Source organism: Leptosomus discolor, chromosome 5 (genome assembly GCF_034619465.1).
Source record: "Leptosomus discolor isolate bLepDis1 chromosome 5, bLepDis1.hap2, whole genome shotgun sequence".
Taxonomy (NCBI): domain Eukaryota; kingdom Metazoa; phylum Chordata; class Aves; order Leptosomiformes; family Leptosomidae; genus Leptosomus; species Leptosomus discolor.
The window spans coordinates 44924451-44949406 of NC_141395.1; the positions used below are offsets into that span (position 1 = coordinate 44924451).

The following is a 24956-nucleotide window of genomic DNA, read 5'->3' on the forward strand; positions in this document are numbered from 1 at the left end:
TTGAAAATGCACTAACAGAAAAAAAAGCAATGCAAGTCAAAAGAATAAATATGAAAAATTGACCTAAAAACTGTATGTTGTCAGTACTGCAATGTTTTTTACCATTCTTTATCATATTTTAGGTTGTTATCTTTTTAATATTTAAGAAATTAATTACAGAACTGTTTGTAGTATCCCTTTGTAGAGAATATGAGAGCTTCATGACTGTTCTTTGACACTCAAAAGAAGAAAGGAAGCTTGAAGGTAGCTTTAAGGTTTCCCTTGGCAGACTGCCTCAAAGTAAGGAGTTAATTCATAAGTATTGCGCTGGAATTGCCTTCAACATTGTGCCACGTTCAACGGAAAGAAACAGCTGTCAGTTGCAGTGACCATCACAGTATCAGAGCCCTTGAAGTGCTGTTGGTAGCTGTGTATGTGCTCAGGTATCTTCTTGCTTGTTCAGTCATGATGAGCTGGTCTTCTGTTTTTCCATAAACGACTGCTTCCCATTCACAATTTGACTGCATAAAAGAAAGTCCAGTTGAAAATATTCTTTTAAGGAACTAAACTACTCGAGCTGTTCTCAGACAGCTTCTCAGAGTAACAATAAATTATCGAAGTCTAGCAACACTGTGTTGTACTGAGGATTCAATTCTACAATACAATACCTAAAATCTGTGACAAAGCTCCCTCTCCACCCCTTAATCCAGCTCCCCAGCAGTGCATCTGTGTTATGCTTTAAGCTCTAACATACGAAATGAAAAATGCTCTTAAAAAGAGACCAGTTCAAAAATTGATACATAAAAGGGAAGTTAATTAAGTCATCTTCTCTTTGGATATCTGCCCCTTTAGATGTGCTAAGTTCAACAGGCAGAAAAATACATTATTGACAGCTGTCTGGAGTCACCATGGAAGGCAAAATGGTTTGGCAGCTGAAAAAGAATACTGTGAAGGACTTCACTGAACCAAAGTGGCAGCTGTGGAAGAACAGTCAGATGTTTTGGGAATATATTAGAAATGGCAAAGGAATTAGGAATAAAAATAATGGATAGAAGAATAATTGAGCCTCTAGTCTTGCTTCTTCCATGAACTAAACCCTGCATGTTTACATGATTTATTGAATCTCAAGCTGATTTGTAGAAGCTCTAAATTGGACCTGACACTAGCAGATTGTAGCATAATGAAAAATGCAAGATTCTCTCCCTCCCACATTGTGCTACAAACTGATCCAAAGGATCAGTTCCACATACAGACGCACAAAGAAAATTAGCCATTGGAGTTTCTCTATAAATTTTGCAGGATTTGATTCATGGAAGGGACTTGTGATTAGAGAGGCCACTAAACTGAGAGGGAATTTCTCAGGGGAAAGAGGAAAAAAAATAAAAGAAAGGTAGTTCAATGAGGATATTTGTGAGTACAGTATGACTAAGCTCTCCTTTTAAGTATTCTTAAGAGCATAGTTCTGGGTCAGATAGATGTATTCACCTTTGCAGCAATTCACAGCACTCAATTCTTTTTCTTTAGAATATCGCAATTGAAAGAGGTTTGTTCTTTCTTCTGACAAGAAAGGATCAGAAAGTAATACTGTTGTCTCTGTACTTCAAAACACATCATCATTAACGCAATTAAGCGGGACATGGAAGATCAGGCTCCAAGTGCCCTGCTTTTTTTTGTTTTGTTTTTGGGGTTTTTTTAATTAATATAGAGCAGCAGATAATCTGAGAAGACAGAACAACTTTACACATTAACTCCCTATGGGGCAAACTGGAACAGGTACCAAGTCAGGTCAAAGAGAATCTCTCCCTAAACCTGGTGGTCAAGACACACACAGAGGAAAAACTAGGCTCCACAGTTTTACCAGGATGGAAAATATACAGATGTACAAGAACAGGCACATTACAAAAACAATTACCAAACAGAACCTGTGGATGAACTCCACTTAATGAATCCCTCTGGGCTTACTATGAAGTAAGCACATGCCAAATTTGAGAAACTTAGGTAGTACAGAGGTTTAGTTTGTGTCAAGTCAAGTTTTCTCACAGCTAACCTGTTTTATTGGTCTACCCTATTCTGATTTTTTTTTTCCACCACAGTTAAATCTTAGATTAAGATTTCCACCCAGTAAAACATAAGGGTTGTATTTAAAGAACTTAGCTATGAATAAACACCTCATGGACAAACGACCAATTTACAAGAAATAAGAATCATGGAAACACTGACCAAAACTAGATCACTGAATTGAACAATTCTAGACACTAGTACAAGACAGAAACAAACAAACAAAAAATTTCTTTTTTAACCTGCTAACAAAATTAACAGAATTCGTTGCATCCAGACCTGAAGAGCTTTCTCCATTTTGGTATTTTTTGAAGCACATGCATTCAATTTCTTCTTAATTACTGCATTTGCTTTGTTTGCTGGATTTGTATCCTGTTTTTCTGATGTCAGGTTACATCTGTTGTCATGTATTTCCAACAATGGTATCATTAATAAAGATGTGGTACATGCATTTTCTGACTATTGACAAAAAAGAGGGTAGGGAACAGGAATAACAATTAGTATTTAATTAAAAAAAAAAAAAAAGTCTTCAACTGCTGTGATCAGAGAAGCCAAAATGTAAACAAAGCAAATAATATCAGAAAGACCCTAGGAAAAAATCTGAAAAGGCAATGAACAGCACATGAGAAACTAGCCTGGTCTATGCCAGGATTCATAGTTAATACTGAGCACAGTAAAACAGGTAGCTGCTAGCACGATTCAGGCATTACTGAGTAGAGTTTCTTTCATATAAAGCCATGCTGCAGTTGATTACATTTTGTTAAGAACAAGGCTTGATAAAGTGTTAACTACAGAAAAGTTCAAAGAAAAAACCTTGTAATTCACTTCTAGCACAACCCTTGTGAAAGTAAGCACAAGCAGACTGAAGTAAAAAAATTAAGATCACATGGGTATCCGTGGGGGAACTGCTTTAAGAACTGAAATAAGCACTGGATGGATTATTCCAGCAGTGTTTTATATGCTGATAATATTTATGGAAATAAAAATAAATTAATCCAGCTTCACTATAGCAAAGCAGAAGAAAGGCATATGGCAATTTCAAAGCACTAAATTAGGTAAGAGTAACAGTGGCAGACGTACTTGTTTGCTTGCAAAAACACCCCATTAAACTGCATTAAACTACCCTTACATATTTACTCTACCTCAGACCCTACTCCTAACTTACTGTCACACACACACACAAGTCCTACTTAAGGACTGGTACATTTTTCTTTTTTAAATCAGGTACTACCACTCACTCTCTTGCTAAGAGTGAATGTTCCAGTTACACCAGCATCCCTCATTACAATGGAGGAAAAGCAATTTTTTCCCAGTCCACTGCCTCTAATATACCACAACATCACAGTGTATCCTCGTTTTAGCTTAATAAGCTGAACATCAGTGATGCACAATATACTATGTCATAACAAGACACTACTAAGAGAACCCTGAGCATTTTGCTTCTGTTTTGGATGGCTGCAGCAATGCCGCTTCTCACAAGACAGAGATGTTCCTGGGGCAGTGGGGAATCTCCACTATGCAGCAGAGCACCTAACACCTAGCAGACAGGCACCCAGCCTACAAGGCATGTAAGAAGGGAACTTAGAAAACCAGCTACAATAATGAGAAAGGGGTATGACTTAAGCACCTGTTCTTCCTAAGGACTTTGGCTCCTACCTCTTGAATGTAGCTTTACACCTGGTCAAGAGTCACAGACATTTACTTTTTCAGAATTAAACACGCATACACATTAAAGAACTATATTAGAATAAAGCTTTCCTACAAACTACAAGACTAAAGATTAAACTATTCAGTTACTCAACTGGAAAAATATTGGGCTACTTTTTAAAGGAATGAGGGACCAAAACAGCCCATCTCTGAACTCCTGATGTCTTGGTTGTCGAGGCAGTATTCAAATTGCTTCAGGCAGAGAAAGCCCACAGAGAAAACCTCATCTTCTAAGTGCTCGGTAATTTTTAAAAGTATTCCCCTACTGTGTGAAGCAGGAAAAGGAAAAACATGCTGCCTAATATGCTATTAGGTATCTTCAGAACAGACTGTCAAGCACACAAAAAACAGTGGCAAATGTCATCTTCCTGGTATATTACAGAGAGCTTCAGCGTGCCATATACACTACAGTTTATAGGTAACCAGCATGGAAGCAGCTTTGCTGTAACAGCAAACCTGCAAAGCATTCACATTACTTTACCAGTCCTGCTCTGAAGGCCTGAAAGGAAGAATTCATGCATGAATTCAAGCCCAATGTTCAAGTATTGCTTAAGTATTTAAAGTAGTATTTTAAACTGAAGGTTTTTTCTAGATTTACAAATCTAACCTTAATCCAAAAACTTTATTTTATTGATAGAATGAAAGATACTCAGTTCTGTATCAATATTGCTGCCAGTGACGCTTTTCAGTGGATTAATACTTACCTGTACATCTAAACTATTATCTTCTGTGAAGAGCTGGGCACCAACCTCTTCTTTCTCCCATGGATCTAGGACCAGTGATTTTCTGACTTTTTTAGACGAATTGTGCTGCAATAAGCATTTTGCAGAGGAAAATTGAAAAATATTATTTAAAAGCAGTTGCTTCCTATTTGAAATTATTATTGTAATGTTACCTCCTGCTTGCAGCTTTTATACACAGCGTCATCTTCCTCCTTGAGAAATATATCTGTTCCAGTTTCCTCTTTCAAAACTTCCCTAATATCCTCCTCCAAGAAGGCAAGTGGTTGTGACTAAGTTAACAAAATTGGAGGAGAAAATACAGAAATTCTATTAGTTTCTAGGTTTTACCATATTCTACTTTCAGCCAATGTAGGCCAGAAGAGAGAACTTGCAAAATACAGCAACAGATAAAAGGATTTAAGCTCTTGTAGTTAACAATTTCAGATCAACATTTCAAGGCCATGCAGATTTTTTTAATTCATTTTACTCCACACTATTTCTAGCCAGATAAAACATATACATCCACAGAGTGCCTCAAAAAATGCAAGGTAGCATTGAAGAAGACATGCAAACTACTTGTTTGCATTTATTAGCAATGATTACCCACTGACAGAAGGGATAAAAATACTTTATATACACTAAACACAGACATATGTATATATACTTGCATACAAACATACTAAAAACTGTACTATAAAAGTATGAGTGTTGTGAAAGAATTTATATGAATCTTAATGCAAGTCTTTGAATAAGACATTGATTGTACAGTACAGAATTTCACAGAAGCCATACAGATGGCTCCTTTGTGTACCAACAGGGGAAGAATTCCCCTAAGCCCTCAAAATTTGATTTTGAACAGGAGGTTAATAGTGGACAGAAACAGGAATGCTAAACCACTCCATTTGCATAGTGAGCGACTGTGACTCTACAGGGTAACACAGATGGTGCCAAGCCCTGTGGCAAAGTCTGAGCTACCTTCTGTGTTTGCAGAAAAGAAGTAGTCAATATATATTGGCTGGAATTTTTTCAGAACTTGAAAAGTGTATGTCTACTGAATTCCAAAAGTTATTATGCATTAACATACCTTAGCTATGCTAGAAAGATCAAAAATTTAATTAATTTGGAACAAACAAATAAAAAAGTAACATTAACCATAGTAAATCAAAAAAAAAGTCTTCTGTGACAGACAAAAGAATCAGAGAAATCATGAATTGCTATATTAAGGTTTTGGGGGTTAGGATGAAAAAAATTGTAGACATCACCCAAGTAAGCCCCTAGCAAGGATAAAAGAGTTCCAAACATCTTGCTGTCAAAAGAATTCTCAGAATACTAGCATGCTGTGGAAATATCTAGTTTCAGTCATGGCACTGTAGAAGAACGAAAACCAGAACACAGCTCAGCTCTTACATAGTCCAGAGGATTCAAAGATAATGCAGTTTTTCAAGTCAAATGTGAAAGTTGCTTAAAATAGCAAAGTCTGTCACATTCATCTGCACCAGTTTGCTCTTACTAGTTTATCCAGTTGGAGGATCCACACCCTTTCACTCTCGCACTTACTATTTTTCTTTTGACAAAACAGAATGCTAAAGTATTAAAAAGAAAATCTCAGGCAATTATATTATCACCTCATAAGAGGTATAGTGTTAGCAAGGCTTACACAAGTTTAAAACAACTCACAAATGCGGAACAAATGCATTTAAGATTACTACAGATCAAATGATTATACGTACTGAAAGCCATTCAAAAAGATAATGCCTCCATACTACATGGGAGGATACTAGTCTAACACAGAATTGGAAACATTTTTGATTCACATTCTAGCCGTTCTCTAGGATAATATGGAATGTCACTGAAACAGCAGCATTGTTAGAAAATGCTTTCTAAGATCACACTGAGGCTTACAATATCTCAAAAAACAAGAGGGCATTTAGACTTTAACAAAGAAGAAAATGAACAATGTCATCATTACCGTAAGTTTGAGAGGACCATACTTTTTTTCCTGAGCAGCCAAAGCATTTTTAAAAGGAGTTGGCGTCCTTGGTGTTGAACCCAAAAGAGATCTTCTAATTGTGGGAGTTCTAAAACTATTCAAGCACAGAAAACTGTTCATACATGCATTTTAATATTTTACTTTATCAACAGTAACGTAATAAAATAAATCTAAGAAATATTTTAAAATACCTCAATTTACACAACAGGTATCACCACCATGAATCTGAAAGTATTAAGATCAGCACAGCATTACCCCAGGTATATTAAACTTTGATTTTGTTCAGTATTTTAAAAAATGAAAAACTGTGACTGAGTACAAGTCCCTTTCTGTTAAGTTAAAAACAGGAAGGCAGTTTGTTTGTACACAAGTATTTAAGTGTTAAGGGGTTTAAAACTCATTCACACTATGCATACAGGTAGACTGATTTCTCAATGTTTAGAAAAACTTGGTTTTATTTGAGCATCACCACCAGATGTTTAATGTGATAATCCTACCCCACATTTTCCTTTTGATCTTTTGGTGTCATTTCCTTCTGTAGAGGAGTTGTAATAAGAACTTTCTGCCCACAGATTGGAGTTGATGTAAACGCAGGATTGTCAAGGTTAAATTGTTCATTTCCAGAGCAAGTGTTGAAAAACTGAGCGCAAGAGAGAAAAAAACCTAAGCAACCTTAAAGGACAAAATTTCAACACTGTACTGAGCAATAAAACAATTTTGTCTACATCTGAAGGGCTTTTACTGACAAATCCCAATAAACTATTCTTGATTTATACTCCAAGACATTTGCAATATTTATCGCTGAAAACTCAATTTTCTCCTTAAAATCCCTACGGCTTAATTAGGTCACAGAGACAATAGGTCTCTATCAACAATTATTTGCATGAGAAAGTGTGAGCTGAGATAAGTCACCATCCCCTTCAGTTAGTCTTCAAAACAGAGGAGATATGTTATTTAACAATTTCTTTTTAATATATCTACCCTTATGCAGATGTTTTAAGAACTATTTGGACATATTTGTTTAGGCTACAATGTATGACTAGGGAAGAAAGTACTTGTAATTCATAATCCACTCACTGCAGGTTTCATGTTTAGCCATATTTAAAAATAAACTCACCTGTGATGGAGAAAATGGTAGTGTTTTCACTGGTGTATGTTTTAGTGCAACATTGACGGCATTGTTACACGAGCCATCGTTCAGTTCACTAACTGGTGATTGCCCAACACGCAATCTCTTTTTCTTTCTTAGGATAGTAGGTGGAGTGCTGAATTTGGTTAAGTTTGGAGTTGTTGGAAGAACTGCTTCTTCCTCGCCACTGACGCTACCATGTTTTTTGCCATCAAGCACGACACTGACATTATACTGGCACTCAGCAGCCCCTTCATTGGGCTGAATCCGCATCAGTTTTACTGGAGCTGGCTTGACAGGAGATGCAACAGTCTCCGAAAGCTCAAAACTGGTGACATCGCTCCACGCTACAGGATCCTATGAGGCAAGACGCAAAACATTCAAACATTAGCAGGCTTATCCAAGATTATTTCACAAGGACCAAGCCAATCCAACAGCTCTTTACCTCCAGGAGCCATATACCGAATTATTCTCCTTGTATCTTTCACACAATGCTAAAACACTGAATATTTTAAACCACAATTCTTTTAAAACAGGCAATAAAATAAATCACTTAATATGGGTGAAACTACAGAGAAGTACAGCACAAGGTAATCTCAAGAGTATTTTATCTATATTGTGTAAGTTCCTAAATAAACATTTTTTTAGAATAAATACAGACTTACAGATTCAATAAGCTCTAGTGTCTCTGCAAACTCTGGAATGGTTTGTAGAGATGATAACATTGTATTTGCTTCCACAGCCAAACATTTAGGCGGCGAATGCTGCTGAACAGGTGTGACGTGGCTCTCATCCATGCTGTAGAACTCACTTGTTTGTTCCCCAAAGCTATTTAATGTATTAGACATACAATCTTCCATGACAAAACTTCCAGACCAACAAGGTAAGTTTCCAGCTTGCTAAAAAGCATGAAGAAACACATTAATCTTATTCAACTTAGAAGTTTAAAAGAGTTAGTTATGTGACTGCAGGGAGGTGAAAAAAAAAAAAAAGTATGTGGAAAGACTAAGCATAACTACTAATTTTTGCTTTTTCAAACACTAATTATCTGTTTGCATTAATGCAGTTAATTACATTAACATACTCAACATTCTCAAATTGTGTAAGTTTTTTATCTTACCTCTCATTCATGTCTTACACATGTTTATAACTTAGATAACTATGGGTTGCACAGGAAGCCATCTCTGATGCGAATTTCCTGTGTTCCTGAACAGCAGTATATTATGAAGTCAATTTCACGACAGAACACAGGTACATCTTAAGATTAGAAATTGTTTCTAGAATATGAAGTACTTCTTGTTTAACCTGATTTTTTTTTAAACGCACATAGTTTACTTCTAAATTGTTATCCCATTTTAGTACACTGCTTAGTACTCAAGAAAGACTTTAATTTTCACTAGAAATCTAGAAGCAAAGCAGATTTCACTAGATAAGCAGAACATTGCACTGTTTCAAGAGAATGCCAGGAAAAACTGGAAGTTCACCTGTAATCTAAATTAGTGATCAATATGGTTGGCTTGGTGAGATGTCTGACATTTTTCACAGCCCTCTGTTCCTGAGGAAATAAGTGACTGTCATCTGCAAGTTTCCCCCATTCCACTGAAGTACATGTAAATTTTGTACAGTGCAAACTTACATAGTTTGTCACGTCCAAGTGTGGATATTAAGTATTGCAAGCACTCACAGAGAAGTTTGATAAAAACATGATTTACAAGACATTTTGAAATCAAATAGTGCAAAACCTACATATTTTTCACCTTTCTCTGTTGAAGAGGTGATCGGCATTACTGATCTATAAAACTTAATGCTGGTGATATCAACAAACCTCTTGAAAAGGATTAAAATCCTGTATTTTAGGAACAACTGCCAAGTTGGAGGTCATATTTCTGCTGTTTTCACCATTTAGAAAACTGCACTAAAATTAATTTGCCTCGATTCTAATATCTGGACTTTGTTTTACAACCCAACAGCCATAGGCTTGATTTTAAAAGGTCAGATGAAGAAAACACCACAAAACCCCACACATCCATTACTCAATTGCTGAGGATTAATCTCAGTAAAGTATAATCAAATATTTACAGAAATTTACAGTCCTTACAGAAGACACTCGTTTTCTTCTTATTTCATTCTCTGCTGACATAAGTAGCAATTCAAGTTCCTTTATTTTCTTTTCTTTATCAGGATCATCATCAATAAATGACTGCTGAAAAATTTAAGAAAGAAGCCATTACTTTTTTCCACCTCCACCACCCTTCCACAGTAAAGATGCTACATTTTTAACACAAACCCACACATAGTGGGAAAAGAGCTGTTCAAGCTGTATCATATTTTGTAATACAGTAGTCATTTGCAAGTGAAACCCCAGCAATTACCAGAAGATGGGTCTGATGTTAAAGTGGTTTACGAGCTAATATTTTAACTGGTTTCTAATGTGGCCTATAAATGCTTAGTACGCTGTAGCACTTTTTAACCAAAAGTCACTCAGTTCTATCTTTAATAGAAGCAACAATGTTGGCACCTTGGTAGATGTCTTTGTGTTTTCATATGCTTTCTAGGATTTTGAGTTATTTATCCTCACTGAGTGTGCAAGAAAGTGTTTCAGTCAGCATTTGCTGACAGTGTCTACACAAGCAGTCCTACCCCTACTATCAGAAAAGAAAATTAACTAATTGGTTTTGGTTGATTGGTTTGTTTTTAACCTCCTTAAAAATTTCTATTATTGGTATATAAGTAAGTGAGGATATATGCCATGAGTTTCAAAACTAGTTATGCTCCCCAGTTATAGGGAGGACTTCAAGGAGCAGAAAGTATCTTATAATCTTCCTGTAGGGCACTCCAGAGCATCAAAGGCCACACAAGACTTTGTTACGATTTGTATTCTTATACTGAGATCCAGGGAAGAAAATGCAACATGAAACAGATGGCCTGCACAGGGAAACTTAAGGTCAGGTACAGACTTCTGCTGAATGCCTCTAACACATCTAGCACAAACAAGTACGTACTATTCCCCATGTCAAAATGATTTTTTTTTTTTTTAACCAATTTCAATTTCATAAAAATTCTTCCAGGAAGTCATATTACAAACCAAGACCTACATTCAGTCTGCAACACATGAAGAATTTCAGATATATTCTAAGTAAGCCAAAGGAGTAAAAGGAAATAAATATATCCATTTTTGTTTGTTTGTTTTAAAGTTTCTCAATAATTCAGCACCCAGAATGTGGCCAAAGAGCATCTTCAACTGTGATAAAAGTTATCAGTCAGAAAAAACTAAAACCTATTGAGGTCAAAAAAGCACAGCCATAAGTATAAGTCAGAGTAAGTTATTTGAACTGAGTCTTTCAGATAGGGTTATATTTATCACATAAATAAAGTAGCAAAATCTTGTCTTTAAATCTCTCAGAAGCTAGGTAATACTAACAGGTCATAATTTTAACCTAAAGATTTAACTAGTAGACTATGTTTTAAGCCATACTTCTGTCAGAAATAAGCACAACCATTGTGTTTCTGGGATGTATAAAGACAGCTCCTTTTTTCCTACCTAGAACTATCAATTAAGCTAGCAAGCTTCTTACAGAGGAGCACTGACCTAAGTTTAGGTGATACTCATCGACATTTTGAAGTTAATGTTTTTAAACTTTTCATTTTACAGCATAACACACAATACATTCTCAGCATTTACAGCACCCATTAACAATTTACCTGAACTAAGTTGGAAGAAGCTGAAGCGTGTTCTAGGCAGCTGCGTTCTGGTGAGGTATACTGGTATGCTGGAATCTAAAAAGACATAAATCATTTTACAAACCCTAAACAAAAGGAGGCTATAAAATTATCTCTAGTTTATTGTACATAAACTATTTATTAGGGCTTACAAATCCTAAGTTACCATAATATCACAAAAATACTGAACAGATCTTCGTTCTTTCGGATTTGCTTCTCGTTCCAAACCCAATAAATTATTTGCAACTGGGAAATACTAATTATTCTAGATTGCGAACTTACATGTGTCTGAGCAGGTATGTAAAATTGATTCTGAGCGTTCAAGTCTTCCATACTCAGACAAGGCTGGGGCTGAAGTTTTGATGAACTAGCTCTTTCAGACTTTATACCATCCTGTAAATATCCTTCCTGTTCCACCTTTCTTCGCATTGTTGAATTCCAGTGATTTTTAATCGAATTATCAGTCCTAAAATGAAAACGTACAACAGCGACTGGTTTCCATATCTCAAAGTTTAATATATGGCATAATTTACAGGGTTTGTAGAGTAGGTTAATCCAAAGCAACAAATCCAGAAATCTCCAGCAACTTGGAGTGAAAGTACTATCATCAGTGGGGTTTTGGCGTAATTACTAGGAATCTACACTATTCAAAACTTCCTTCTACCAAACTCAGAGCCTGCAGGAAATTAAAAGTAACACAAGAGAAAGCCTTGGTTCTGGCTATTACCATTGGTGAGAACCTTCTTTCTTGGATACTTTGAACAACCACGTGTTCTAAGTCACTACATTACTTACCCTCTGCTACAAATTTGCAGAACTTGAAGCTAAGGCAATCACCCTACAGTCCTACAGCATAATAAGGGCACTGGAGCTAGTGCTTGCTGTCGGAAGACATCTTTTCTAAAAAAAAAATTACAGTCAGCATTCCCAGCTCTGAGTTTTATGTGCAGCTTTGTGGAATAACATCCCCCTATCTCTTGGCACCTCTGATCTTGCATAGGGAAAGCAGGCATGGCAGAAGACCAGTACCCATTGTCACTCCCCTTGGAAAGAAAATGCCTGCAGTTTGACAAGCAGGCTGAAATCGCTTTTAACACAAGTGTTAAGAGTGGAGGGTGAATGCATTATAGTCTAAAATATTAGCAATATCATTGCTAGCACTCGAGAGAGGTGCAAAGAAATAAAAATTACTCTAAGCCCTATTCTTCATTCAAGCTCAGCTCCAAGAATAATTCCCCTTTTTCATCCCACTGGTGTTAGACTCTTCACAAATTTTCTAGGCCTAGGATCCAATCGTTAGCTAAGAGTCTCATCTTGGATTTATTATCAATAAATAAGCTAGTGAATTAGGAATTTCTTACAAATTCATCTTCCCTCTCTGAAATTCATTAAAGATGCAATCCATTCCCTTCCCATTCAACCAAAGTACTTGTGTGATTCAAGGACTGTGTAGTTAAAATGTCAAATTTTTAAACACACATCTCTAAGGACTCATTCTCCCAACATAACAAGTACTGACATTCCTTGGGCCCAGCTAGGCAGTCACCTCCTGAACATACAGACTGAATTCAGAGGGGGACAGCTTAACATTGAATTTCAATTAACAGCACAAGACAGAAAAATTTATTTAACTCTTTATACACTAAAATTTTGTTTTCCACGAGCATATAAGTTGGCAACCACACTTGAAACAAAGATAAGGAGAACAATGCATACGATTCATTTTGAACATAGAGACTACATGGCAGGCAGCTAGTTTTGCAATGCATGACTCCTAAGCCTGGACCCTTCAAGGTTACTAAGATTTTCTTTTTCAAGTGTCCTGTTTAACAAGAAGTGTTCCACAAAAAATACACTAAAAAAAAAGAATTTCTGATCTTAAACCAAAAAGAAAGTCACCCCCAAACACATTCTAGTGAAGGCATTTTGATACTAAGTCATAGGACGTTAAGGCATTCTTCCACTATTACTTGCAGTTACTCTCTTCAGCTCTACTACAGTCTTTTCTAAGTCATCAGGAGAATTTTTGAAGGAACTTGCAGAGTGTTAGAGGACTTTTTATTGGTTTTATGGCTTTTTAAGAATACATAATCAAATGCAAAAGATCTTAAAAAGTTTCAGTATCTATCACAATAAAGATGCTGTGATGCAAGTTTGAACAGATGTTCTCTGACTAACAAATTGCGTTGGAAACAGCAATGACCGCTTTCCATATTCCAATATTTAACACAAATAGAGTTGAAAAGCACCTTCCAGGAAGGAGTTTTGCTATTTCAGCCCATCGGTTTCCCAAACGCTTGTGAGCTTCATAGATTATTCTGTCCTCCTCTTCCGTCCACGAAGACTTCTTTACCTCAGGATTGAGATGGTTATGCCATCTCTCTCTGCATTGTTTGCCTATTCTTCCTTTCAGGTGTTTTGCAATCAGAGACCAGCGCTTTGGACCATACTTCTGAACTAATTCAATAACCTGGAACACAGATGAAAGCCTGTTATATTCCAAAACTTAATTTTCCTAGTCAAAGACTGAGAACACTGATAAACTGACATTTTAGAATAAGATTGTAATAGACAAGTTGATAAGACACTAGGTTGAAGGAGGCAGACAGTGACTTGAGGTTTTAAAAATTATTTTTCAAGAAATCAAAAAATTGCTTATTAACTCCAGATTCACTGTGTTTAGAATATAAGTCTATACTGACGAAAATGTTCATTTGGAAGTTTCCTTTGTCACCCATTGCATAAGCTGACATTAGGAAATACCAAAAAAGAAGTTAGTAAAGATGCCTGGTTTGACTTTTTTTAACAACATACGTATGAGAGAAACCCCACACCTCTGCTCCCAACCTCCATGACATTTCTTCATGTTTCTACACATTAGAAGCCTTTTCTTAAAAGACTGATGAAAACTGTAAAAAAAAAATTGATTAGGAAGCCCATATTCAGTTAACAAATACTACTTTTAAAGACGTTAAAACAGTGGGAATAAGCAGTCAATTTGAAATACCATATGTGAAAGCTGCATGTGCACCTCCCTACAGGGCAGTCCAGGTTTTGCAGGCAAAAAGCTGCAGCATGGACTAACCAAGGTGGGGAAAAGGAGTGTAACACACCATTGCTAGCTTCTTTAACAGTAGAGTGTGAAATAATTTCCCTCATTCCTAACCCCTTTAAGTCTGCTGGGTTTGAGGAACAAAAGATGTAAATGAGACCTTTGATCTTTAGTGCTGTAAAGACATCTCCTCTACTTGGTGAGCTAGAGTAGTTCAGCTGGCAATCTGAGCAGAGGGAAATTAAATGCTTGAGCAGACCAGATATTCCATCTACATAAGAGCAGCTGCATTTTTTTTTCCCCCCTCACACAGCATGATGTAAGGTAATAATGTATGTCACAAGATGCATCAGACATCATCTTTACGGGGATGAAACACAAGAAAAGGTACACATTCTTAGACAATTTTATTACAATAAAAGAGTACAGTACCCTCTGATCTTCTTCTTTAGTCCAGGGACCTTTAATCAGTTCTGGGTTTAGTACCTTCTGCCATCGATGCTGACACTGAAAATCTGAGCGATTCTGAAACAGTTTTAGAAGATCAGCGTAGCTGTTAAACTCTTGAATACATAAAACTATAAATATTAGTTAGCCGGAATTATTAGCTTATTTCAAATTAAGACTTATTCAGACCTTTGTTCTAAGTATAATAGTTAAAATCTCCCTTATTATTTCTTCTTTCATTTGCTTACAAAAACTCTTCTCTGGAAAAAATAGCCTTACACAAAGCTTTAATGCAATTACTTCAATATTCCTACTTGATAATTAAATTCAGAACTTACTCTTCTTTAAAGAAAAACTTAATTATTTTTGTCCTCATTACTCCACACCTTCTCTGAACTTAATGTTACTGACACGCTTTTGACATTATCTACAACCTACATAACAGAAAACATTAATTGAAATATTTTTTCTTTCAAATAAAAGAATAAACTTTTTTCTAAGTCTCAAATTAATATATTCTCAGCTCTTTACTAGAGTGTTAAGGAAAACAGATTTATATCAAGTTTAGCTAATACATACTAACTAGACAACGTTGCTTTTCCCACTCAGGACAGATGATGCTTTTCTGTAGCTTCACTAAGGATCTTTTGAAATACTGTTCCCAGTTATGAAAGAGAACGGAGCTTTCACTTAGCCTCCTAAAAACTGTCTGTAGGAAAGTTTTGGGCTCTCAGGATAGTTGGCCCAATCCTTAAAAATGTGCAGATAAGAGCCTGCCCCAGCACAACATATTAGTATGCCTTTTGTAAGACTGGGACATGATTGTTTACTCTCTTCAGTGCAAGCTGCTAGACAGCAAGTACCGATTTCAGAGTTTTGCTCAGCTTGTCTACCAAGTAAAGGTGTTACCATGCTAAGATGAAGTTAAACAAGAAGCAGTCTGCAAGTCCAGAAAAAACACCCAAAACACTGTTACATCTGAAGTTACATTGATCACAAGTACCTCTGAGTTAACCACAAGTAGACATTGTACAACCAAAAGCACACTGGAATTTGTTACAAAACATCCCTATTTCCTGGTGAAGATAAGCTGTAAAAGACAGACTCAATATAGCTGTTCGCATTTTCAATGAAAGAAAAATTTTGAAATTGGGGTCTTTTAGTGTCTTTTACCTTCCAGACATTTCTGAAATTGCCTTAGCCACAATAAATTGAAAGATAATACAAGCTGCATCCCCTCTCAAGTCACCTTTAAGCCATCTTCACTTTTTTGGGCAGAACAGAGGGAAGCTTTACTTATGCCCAGCCCAATAGTGAAATGGTGTTCTGAAAACACGGCAGTTTGAGTGCCCTTACACGCACTTACTAAACTCAAGATACACTTGGGTTTTCCTAGCAAAAGACCATCAGTAATAAGGTAAGTGCTAATTATGCCAACCTCTATTATTTGGCTCTGTAATTTGAACACTGCAAGAGGTCACCCAGAGATGCTGTGGAGTCTCTGCCCACGGAGCTATTCAAAACTCAAATGGTTTTGGATATTCAAAACCCAAATGGACACTGTCCTGGGCAGCCTGCTCCAGCTGACCTTGCTTGAGCAGGGCCTCAGGCTAGATGGTCTTGAGAGGTTCCTTCCAACATCAATGATTCTGCAATGGGCAACCTGATCATCCATGCATTTTTCCCATGATAACTGGGGAGCCTTTTTTCAGCCTCACTTGGGCCCCAGATGAACAATAGCTTTCTGTCTCCAGAAGCACTTGTTTTCAGCTGGAGAACTTCTTATTAAACTGTTGGATCTGTTAAATGCAACTCCATGCTACACCTGCAGATCAGTATCACCGAGCTTTGTATATTTAAGTTTCATATAAAAGCTTCTTGATATTATCTTTTTCTCCTCTTCCATTCACTCACTTCACTGCTTTTTGGAAGGGGATAAAGCATATGTATGAAAAGTGATTTGCTTATGCATTCCTTGAATTTAGAAGCTTTGAGTTTATTCTCTGATATCTATACTTTGCCACCTGGAAAAAAAATCAGAAGCACCACAGTTGCACAAATATGATGAGAACAATGAAAAGTTCAGCATTCAGAATTCAAGTCTATTTTTACCTAGTTACACAGGAATTTCATGCAACTGTATCATACTCCTCAATGTTATAAGAGCCACAAAGGCAGGGGGGGTGTAAATTTTTATTTCTAACATTGGAATATTCAATACCACTTCTAGGTATGATTTCAGCCTTATATTCTAGCCATGTTTTTATAGTAGGCATTTTATAACATTTAATCAGAAGAGAAACAAACATCATTGACTCTAGTTGTAGGTGTTTTCTACCAGTATAGCTCATATAGCTAAGGAGTCATTCAACATTTGATCCAACAGCTCTTTTACTTTTTCCACCTGACCATTGGAACAGAACAAGAAATTTTAAGTGTCAGTAGGAAACTTCCAAGAAACCCACTAAGGTTCCATCTGTAGCAACTGGAGACATCATTGGCTCTACATATGTTAGGGAAACAAACATCACTGTAAGAAAGCCAACACATCCCAACAAACACCAAAAAAAAAAAAAAAAAAAGAACCACACCAAACCAAAACCCACCACCACCCCAGCCCACTTTTCCTCAGGTGTTTAAGAAATTTATGCCGCTCCTTTCAAGCAATCTTAAGATGCAACCCACTCTCCTAACTGCTTCAGAATCAACTGGTGAACTGCAGATGTAACCACCCCAAGTGATGCAACCAATAGGAAGCAGGAATATTTTTCAGAATGAAAAAAATAGCAAGTGGGGACAGAAGAGATCAATTATTTTTGATCACTTCAGACCTTTACTTGATCCTCAGCCTGAGCTGATGAGGTTCTCCATGGTCTGAGCTAGATCTCAAGTCCAATTTACAAGCATCCTTTAAAATATTTTTACTATTACGTGTTTCCGACTTCTTTCACCTCATTTCCAAACCAGACATATGACTAAAGTAGATAAATATTAAAGAGGATAAATATTAAAAAGGAACTTAACTGAAACAGATTCAACTTACTTGTAGATGACTAGCAATGAAAGCCCAATCATCTGTGCCATTTTGTTCCACTAACTTCTTTAGCCTTTCGTCCTGGTAAGACATAACCTCAGACAATAAATGTTGCCATCCCAATACAATACTAAATAACAACATATTTCATGTGCTACCAGTATCACATAGGAATTAAAGTAAAGCCAAAAGAAGTATTACCTCATCACGTGTCCACTTCACCCTGTTACATATCTTCTTCAAACCTTTTTGCTGCGGTACTTCATAGTCATGATCCATATATTGAAGGTCATCATCTTCCTCACTGTGGAATACAACAGAAGAGCAAAGTAGAAATAGAGTTTAAAATAACTCTGAATAACTTATTTTTTCTAGCTACCTGTAGCTTTTTTCCAATCTATACCTATTGATCTAAAATGACATAGGGAATCTGCATGAACCTAAGATCCGCCTCCAGCAGTGTCCTGTATGCGCCATGTCAAAGGAACAGAATTAATTTGTATTTCAAGGACACATACTACGATACAGAGAGATAATTCACTCCAAGTTAAGACTTAAATCTGAAGCAAAAGCTACCATTTAAGATCATGGTTTTGTAACGCATTTTATGAATCTTTATTTTACTCAAGTGAGCTTATAAGATAAAGTGGTTTGTTAGTCTGCAAAATACATTCCTGTTCCATCTCCATAACTCAAACAAACACATACAACAAGGGTGCCAAATAATTTAGCATCCACTTGAGATTTTATGTGGGTTCCTGCCTTGAATAAAAGCATTGCCTCAATGTGACAGGAATCAAATACAAATCTTTGAAGACAGAAACATTCCAGCAAGAAATAACCACCGTTCCGGTGCTGACCCTCTAAGTCAGGCGCCGGAGGGGCTGGCAGCCAGGTAACCTCAGTGACTCCATGTAGATCCCACTCCATCTACTGGAGAAATGCATACTGCGCCTCCATCAACAAAGCCCTACCAACAGGCAGCACCGGGAAATGGTTCAAGGAAACAGCACTTAAAGTTACGTGTCAGTGACTCATGTTAGACAGCATAAATCCAAACACATGTGGGAACCTCAGCCTAACAACAAGATGAGCCATTCCTCTGCATTAGTTATAGCAAAGACACAAAGAAGGGACTCCCATCCAAAGACACAGCTTTAATTAAAAGCAGTTTCACAATGCAATCTTAATTTTTCTCCATTTTATTCTCAGTATAAAGCACGATATAAATAACATAAGTTCATATTCAAAACTAAATTTATTAGTTCCGTTCATCTTTGAAAATTACTTCCATTTTGCAACCAAAGGTAAAAACATCCTTTCCCGGTAATGGAGTTACCCTGTGCTGGTGTCCTAGGAACTGATTAGATGGCAGAACTCTGCATTATTTTCCAGAACATGCAATTCACCCACACAGCATGCTGACCAACCATTTGTCTGCTGTTTCCCATGAAGTGAGCATGTTCTCTGTAGCTAACACGAATGTATGGTCACCCAAGAAGAGCACTACTTACTTGAAAGCATTACTGCAGGATAGTACATACCCAGCTCTGGCAGGCCCAGAGTATTTAGCATTGCTTCTACATCCTACACCACATCTGTATTTCCCCTACTTACCTCCATGATGCAATAGAAATAGTAACTCGTAAACAAATTAAAACTTTGTGAAGCCAGTGAAATACAAAGCACTAAGCTTGTCTAAAGGTCAGCAGCAAGTTCTTCACAGTGCTTACAAAAAAATAAGCTGCAAACACAATGACTGTAAGAGTTTTGCATTAAGTGGCTTAGGACTTAAGAAAACAGGATTTAAACTCACAGGTAACTAAGAGTTTTCTCTTCTCCCTCCCACCTCCTTTTGTTTAGTCTCTTATCCACAGGTTCTCAATAAATTTCAGGAGTATATCTTAATATTATAAAGAGCATATCTTGGTATTATAATGCTATTTCATACCAAGAAAGCCTTACAGTTTACTTCTAACTAAAATTTGGCCTTGCGGTTAAGCCCTTTGACAACACGATTTCCTCACCCACCGCACAGCAAACTAGTTCAAGACCAGTGTCCAGTTATGTGAAAAGCCATGGGGGTCTTAAAGACAAAGGGCTCCATGCACATGGCGGTGATGCTGACAAAAGCGCAGGTACAAGACAAGGTGAGTTTCCTGCCAGCAGCAGTGGTTAAGACCCCTGCCCCTCGAGTTCTCCAGCAGCACAGGTGTCCACCAGCTGCCTCCTTGTGCTCCACTGCACAAGGGCCAGGTGAGCAGGCACTAACCTCTCTTGAACCTGGATTCCAAATGAATAACCACTTAAAGTCTTCAGTCTTGTTTAGACTAGTACATTGGTAGACTATAAATTAAATAAACATGAATGGCTGAGATTACTAACTTCAGTTTTCCATCAAAACGAAAAGATTTTTCAAACACACTGGGTTGTTATGGTTCATTTGACAGTTATTTTTCAGTTATGAAACTGTGCTAAAATACTGCACAGAAGCAGAGCGGGACCACCAAATTTTATCAAATAAGAAATCTGGAACAATAAAGTAATTATTTCATGAGTTCTGTGCTAGCTGTCTTTGCAATTCTGAGTTGAAAATCATTAAAGGAAAAAATGAAGCTTCCAAATGCAAAAACCAAGAGCAGCTCAACAAAATTAAACATAATTTTGCAAATTGCAAAACAATTATACTTTCTCCTTATTCCACACCTAGATTAATGATCTTGAAGTCACCTTTATGTAAACTCATAACTACAATGACTTAGTTTTAGAGATATCATTGTCACACACTGACACAGTATTCCTCTAGGGCTACTCATCTCTAACCAAACGTTCTCTGCTATCTACAACTAGTTGTATTTTCAATTATGACATCAAAGCACTCCATAGACTTGAGAGGTAATACGAGCTAAAACTTTGCAAAGATGAAACTAACGTTTGCAATACCACAGATTAAAGTCTCTTAAACGACAAAATGCAGATTAGGAGAAACAAGAAACATTCTTTCTGAGCTGGTTCTTACAGATAGCAAAGTACAGACAGGTCCAGCAGTTAACCTCTGCCTGCAAAGCCCCTTAATGAATCTTTGTTCCTTATACAACTAGAAACCCAGAGCATTGCTTTTTTTGCTTTAGTTGCAGTTTTGCAGAAAAAGATTAATTTATGAACTCTTTTCATGTCAGAGGAAAATATAGAAGCAGTTTTAATATCTGGAACTTTGAAACCACTCCCAATTCCATGAGAAGTATGCAGTTACGGTAAACCCCAGATGCCATAGGTAACTCACACACTGTTATTACTCACTGAGTACCCTTGCCTTTCTCAGTCCTAATCCTTCTTTTACATTTCTCTATCACTTTTCAGAAACTGATTTTCTACTTAGGAGAAGAATAACTATAGCAACAAAACAGTTCTCCAGGACCCACCTTCTGAATACAAAGTAAAGACACACCCATTTTCATATCAATAAAACAAAAGATGTATCAAAACCATCTGGGGCTGCTGCTGAAGCTCTTGTGGAAAACGTTCTCTCTCAGGAACGTTTCACGCTAAATTACGACATCCTCAATCAAAGAACATGCCAAATCAGAGAGAGTTAGTGCACGTAAGATATTGGAAGAATATTAGCAGGCCTGAACACAGATAACTGGACAGCCCCAAACCTGACATCACCGGGAGGAGAAAAGCAAGTATCGCTCCAGCAGAAGGAAAGTAACCAGGAAAGCTACTGCGGAGACAACGCGGTCGTTACTGACAGGCTCAGTGACCACAGAGAAGAAAAGCTAAGGAGTTGCCTAGGTAAGCTACCACAAAGGTGGTCTGGGAGAAAGCACAGGCGTGAGAGCAGCCGCTAAGCGAGAAGCGAGATTTATAGCCGAGAGCCGGTGCTCGTAAACCAGAGGGAGGACAGATACCTGTGCAGGTGCCGGGCGAGGGAGGAATCGAGGGCGGAGGGAGGGAGGAGGGCAGCGACAGCCGAGGCCGGGGAGGTGGTAGGAGGCAGAGAGCAGCGCCAGCACGGCTCGGCGGGGGGTGGAGGGCGGCAGGGACGGGGCGGGGCGGGGCGGCGGCGGCACCTGGCAAGGGTCCCGGGACGGGGGGGGGGGGGGGGGGGGGGGTGTACCTGGGTGCGGAGCGGCGGCGCGGAAGGCAGCGACTGCCCGGGGGCGGGGGGAGCAGAAGGCGCAGAGATCTCCAGGCCGGGTCGGAGCCACACTCACCTGCGCGGTCTCTTCGCCATCCTCGAGGCGCACCATAAGGGGGCCGCCACAGCAGCGGGGCGCGGCACGGAGCCCCCGAGCCCCCGCCCAGGCTCCTTCTTTCACAGCTGGGCGGAGCGGTAGGGCGGGCAGGGGACGGAGAGGGGCACTGGCGGCTCCGGAATGAGGCGGGCAGGTCTCCTTCGACGGGGGCCTCCTCCCCGCGGAGCTTCGCGGTATCCACAACTCCCCAGCAGCCGCCCTCAGCCCCGGCCCGGCCCAGCCCCCGGCGCGTCAGGCATGGCTCGGCCTGCCCCTGCCCGCAAGGACAGAGAGCGCAGCGGCCCCTTCTCGCCCGGCTGTGCCTCCCCCGCTCCCGTCAGAGCCGCCGCGGGCCCCGGCGGCGTTCTCCCGCTCCGCGCTGCTGCCGTCCTGCCCCGCACGCCCGCCGGCCCCCGCTGCCAGCCGGCCCCCGCCGCCCGAGCTGCAACGCTGCGCTCGCGGCGGGCTCGGTTGGTACCGCCGAATCTCGCGCCCAGCCTCCTTCCAGAGCCACCGTTTGAATCTGCGCAGGCGGACTGTCGCCCCATTGGCCGCCGCCGCAGCCCGCGACACGGGCTGGGGGCGGGGCCTCGCGCTGGCCGCGGGCGGGGAGGGGGAGGGGCTGCGGGGCTAGGCATGACGGGGGAACGAGTCTTCCCGGCTGGCGGGGCCCTGGGAGGGGGCACCGGCTCTCCGCCACTCCCGGCCCGCAGCGCCCCGCCAACCGCCAGCGCGTGGCCGTGTTGCTCCTGACGGGAAAAAAGCAGCGACCGTCGCGCAAGGCAGCACAAAACCAAGCTTCTCCTTCGAGCCGGAATCGAACCAGCGACCTAAGGATTGCCGCAGATCGCGTCTCTACAGTCCTCCGCTCTACCAGCTGAGCTATCGAAGGGAGCTGACAGGCGCTTTTGTTCCGCAGTACAGGCTGTCGCCGCCCCGAGGCCGACGCACAGCCGAAGCGCGAAGACCTGCTTGAGACCGAGACCCGAAATCGCAGGCGGCCCAGGCGTGACGGGGCGAGCGCCCGACGGCGGGCTGCCGCACGCAGGACCTCCTCCCTGCCACCGCGGGCCGCGTAGCTCCGGCAGCGGGGACGGCGCCCTCAGCCCCTCACGCTGCCGCGCAGCCCGTGTTAGGGTGCGAAGGCAGCCCTACCCTCTCTCCTCTCACTCTTTTCCTTCCGAGACAGCGGTGCCCTGCGGCTACACGCTGGCTTGAGAAGCACGGCTCCCCCCGCACCCGCCGTCCCGCTGACGGGAGCCCGCTGCCCCTCAGACCGAACACCAGCGGCCGCACCGCTGCCTCCTGCGGCTGCGCTCGCAAGCGCGCCAGCTCTGGGGGGGAAGAGGGGGCGAGCACCTGCTGTAAGGATGCGGGCCGGCGGCCACAGGGCCGAAACTAAGAGCGGGGGCACGGCCCCCCCCAGCGCCCCAAACGGCGCCGAGGCAGCCCATGGGTGCTCCGCTCTGTCACCGCTCTTCCCAGCGTGGATTTCAATGGGATTTTTGCTTTAATGGTCAAAACAAGTCACCAAAACAGCATGTGGTCTCCTACCCAAGTACATTTTAAGTGATGTACTGACGAAACGTTGTTCGCCCCAACCCCCCTCGAGGAAATAACATCCGATGTCACCGCCGGGTACGGGCTGCGCCCGGCTACAACCCACGTGACCTCGCGGCGCCCCCGCACAACTGCCTGCGGCGGAAGGTCACCCGCACCAGCTCAGCCCTTGACCCGCGGGCGCGCACGCGCAGCCCGCGCACCAGCGGGCCACCACACGGCTGCCCCGCCCCCGCCGTCAGGGGGGCAGGGCGCGCGGGAAGGGTGGGCGCACAGCGCCCCCTGCTGCGCGGGCACACGGCCCGTGAGGCGCCGCGGCCGGGGGGCAACCCCCCCGAAAACCCCCATTCGCTCCGTCACCAACCGACCGTGGCAAGGGTGGGCTCGTACCGTGGCACCGTTGACGGAAAAGAATGAAATCAAGCGCACTGAGGGTTATTGGTTTATTGAGAGCCGCCCCCGCCCACCCTCACCGCCGGGTGATCAGCGCCAGCCCGCGCTCCACGTGTTCGTTGTCAGTACCCAGGGTGACAACAAGGCAGGCTTCCCCACACCGAAGCTCTGACAGGAGTCTTTGAACTACAAAAGCTGTGACCAAACAGCATGTGGAATAAAAACCGCCCTGAGACAGGGTCTGCGTCCTCAGCCTCATAGGGTGTGAAATGTCATCTTTTAGCATTCATTTAATTCTAAGTGAAACGTGCCTGCAATAAAAATCTCATTGGTTAACTAAGCGCCACCTTGTACATACCTGCAAGAGTAGTGTTCTTAATTTTAGGGAATAGTTCCTGAAAGCATTAGCTGCTTTCAGGTCAAACTACTAAATTAATAAGTACTGATAGTCGTACTGTTAAATCATAACCTGAAGATGCACTTTGTTATGACATCCAGGAAACATTCTCCTTAGAGTACATCAGTGAGCACATACACAGCTCACCTTTTTTTCTTTTCTAATCCTATAGGTATTACTGTCCTGTATGACAAGGTCTGATGTTCCAAGTTTCTTGTGCTCATACATGACAAAGAAAGGATGGAGATGCATTCCCCTCTCTGTCTCTTCCCAGCTTCTAGCAACCTCACAAACCCAAGCCAGAAGTCTAGCTACTTCTCTCTTCAGAGACCCCACAAGTTGTTTTTTCCAGGTGTTCATAAGGAAGAAGGTGCAAACTGGCAGTCTGTCTCTGCAGTGGGATATGGAACACCTCCCCCAAATGCCACCAGTTTCAGGGACTGTCCCATCCCATCCCATCCGTGCTGTCATGGCCCACAAGCCGTCAGGCTCAGCCTCCATAGACTTCTGGTAGGACGCTCACCAGCCTG

The 24956-nt window shown here is 40.6% G+C and overlaps 1 protein-coding gene and 1 non-coding gene across 3 annotated transcripts; both read right to left on the reverse strand.

Moving 5' to 3' along the window:
* Positions 1 to 331: 331 nt before the first annotated feature.
* MYBL1 (MYB proto-oncogene like 1) lies at positions 332 to 22075 on the reverse strand. 2 transcript variants are annotated; one of them, XM_086465372.1, is made up of 16 exons: positions 22056 to 22075; positions 18040 to 18142; positions 17848 to 17919; positions 14790 to 14882; positions 13555 to 13775; positions 11588 to 11771; positions 11288 to 11362; positions 9684 to 9788; positions 8251 to 8484; positions 7574 to 7942; positions 6954 to 7096; positions 6436 to 6550; positions 4640 to 4756; positions 4449 to 4553; positions 2317 to 2496; positions 332 to 500 (listed from the first exon to the last, which is right to left on the reverse strand). In XM_086465372.1, the coding sequence occupies exons 1-16, from the start codon at positions 22073 to 22075 to the stop codon at positions 372 to 374; spliced, it is 2265 nt and encodes a 754-aa protein (XP_086321498.1). In that variant the 3' UTR covers positions 332 to 371. The 2 variants fall into 2 exon arrangements, with proteins under 2 accessions (XP_086321498.1, XP_086321499.1); XM_086465373.1 differs by lacking the exon at positions 2317 to 2496 and having other exon boundaries at positions 332 to 514; positions 4466 to 4553.
* An 803-nt stretch (positions 22076 to 22878) lies between these two features.
* Positions 22879 to 22968, reverse strand: TRNAY-GUA (transfer RNA tyrosine (anticodon GUA)). The gene is given in 2 exon segments: positions 22879 to 22914; positions 22932 to 22968. It is a non-coding gene; the product is annotated as a tRNA-Tyr (tRNA).
* Positions 22969 to 24956: the final 1988 nt, after the last annotated feature.